Source organism: Pygoscelis adeliae, unplaced genomic scaffold (assembly GCF_000699105.1).
Source record: "Pygoscelis adeliae isolate BGI_AS28 unplaced genomic scaffold, ASM69910v1 Scaffold1128, whole genome shotgun sequence".
In the NCBI taxonomy this organism is placed as follows: domain Eukaryota; kingdom Metazoa; phylum Chordata; class Aves; order Sphenisciformes; family Spheniscidae; genus Pygoscelis; species Pygoscelis adeliae.
This window is the reverse complement of record NW_008825363.1, coordinates 7,289-9,194: the sequence shown is the minus strand read 5'-3', so window position 1 is coordinate 9,194 and position 1,906 is coordinate 7,289. Positions and strand designations below refer to the sequence as shown.

Here is a 1,906-nt window from a genome sequence, read left to right as displayed (position 1 = left end):
CGCGGCCGTGAGACCGGCGCGGGGAGGCCCGTCAGGCTCAGATCCACGCCGCCAGAACCGGTGCCCTGGAAGGAGGAGCTGCTGCGGGTGCTCTTCATGCTCGAGCAGAGAGAAGGGGCCCTGGAAGCACAGCGCAGACGGAGAAGTGAAGGCACGGGGAGCGCATCCAGCCTCGTGCGGCAAGCAAACCACACGCTCTGCTCCCAGCCGTCTTCTACAAACGCCGGCACACAGAGCCGTAACCATTTTCAAATGGGACAAAACACCTCCCTCCGTATTTCCACATGCCAAATAACCCTGAACACAAGCCCTGGAGAGGCTCTAGGTGAACTCCTCACAGTGCCCGACACCAGCAGCCGTCCCCCCACCGCTTTGACCCAACACGCCGGCTGTCCATCCCACATCCTGCTGCCCCATTTACAGGCCAGGACGCTCCCTTCAAGGCCGGCAGACAACTAACGCAGAGGAGAAAAGCCCTGCTCTCCCCACACCAGGCTCCTTACAGACTGTGGCTGCGAGAGGATCATGCGAGCCCAGAACCCCCCCCTAAGGCCGGGGGTTCAGCTCACCCAGCACCCTGCATCAGGCAGGGATGCCGAAGAAACAACTGGGCAGCTCCCGAGGCATCCTTCCCCCACCAAGCGCTCCCAATCTCTGCCAAAAGCTGTTCAGAAGCGTCCGTGCCCTCTCCACGGGCGCAGGGAGAGCTGAGCCCCGCTCCCAGCTCGGGAGGAGGCACGCTCCCCGCTTTACCCCTTTGCACCCCCTCCCGCCACAGCGCCGAGCCAGGAGCTGTTGCTGTCCCCAGGCAAACGCCACCGCGACATCACTTTATTTCTTTACGCAGCGCTACGCACAAGCCATCCCTAAATCCGTCTTCCCCCAGCAGCTCTGGTTGCACCCCCCCCTTGGGGCTCCACCGGAGACCTTGGCAATGCCTCGGGCCCAACAACCCGGGTAAACAAAAGGCTCTCGATGGAAACCGCCGGGCTCACACCAGGAAAACAGGGCTCAGGCCCAGCACGCAGCCGTGCCACGCCGCCACACGCTCTCAGGGGGGGGGAGCCAGGGCCCCCCCCAGTGCCACCTCCCGCCCCAGGCTGCGCTTCAAAGCTCAGCCGGCAGGATCAGTGCAGCCCAACGTCAGACAGCTGGGAGAGCGGCCGTGCATTGAGGCATCCCACTCGTGCACGCGCGCCTCCCTGCCCTGAGCAGCAGGAGGGATGCAGGGGTGAAGGATCTCTCCTGCCCAGGACTCACCGGAGCGTTCCTCTTGGGTTTGCCATCGGCGGTGACCGAGATGGAGCGTGCCATGTGCTTGGCGGGAGAGGCACTGCTGGGCCGCCGTGAGACCGGCGCGGGGAGGCCCGTCAGGCTCAGATCCACGCCGCCAGAACCGGTGCCCTGGAAGGAGGAGCTGCTGCGGGTGCTCTTCATGCTCGAGCAGAGAGAAGGGGCCCTGGAAGCACAGCGCAGACGGAGAAGTGAAGGCACGGGGAGCGCATCCAGCCTCGTGCGGCAAGCAAACCACACGCTCTGCTCCCAGCCGTCTTCTACAAACGCCGGCACACAGAGCCGTAACCATTTTCAAATGGGACAAAACACCTCCCTCCGTATTTCCACATGCCAAATAACCCTGAACACAAGCCCTGGAGAGGCTCTAGGTGAACTCCTCACAGTGCCCGACACCAGCAGCCGTCCCCCCACCGCTTTGACCCAACACCCCGGCTGTCCATCCCACATCCTGCTGCCCCATTTACAGGCCAGGACGCTCCCTTCAAGGCCGGCAGACAACTAACGCAGAGGAGAAAAGCCCTGCTCTCCCCACACCAGGCTCCTTACAGACTGTGGCTGCGAGAGGATCATGCGAGCCCAGAACCCCCCCCTAAGGCCGGGGGTTCAGCTC

General features: G+C 63.7%; 1 protein-coding gene across 1 annotated transcript in view; it reads right to left on the bottom strand.

Moving 5' to 3' along the window:
- CEP131 (centrosomal protein 131kDa) overlaps window positions 1-1,518 on the bottom strand; it is a 19,873-nt gene extending 18,355 nt beyond the window's left edge. The window contains exon 1 of the mRNA XM_009330386.1: window positions 1,261-1,518. Within this exon, the coding sequence (XP_009328661.1) occupies window positions 1,261-1,437 (177 nt within the window). The 5' untranslated portion in view covers window positions 1,438-1,518. The remainder of the gene's footprint in view (window positions 1-1,260) is intronic.
- Between the last annotated feature and the right edge of the window lie 388 nt (window positions 1,519-1,906).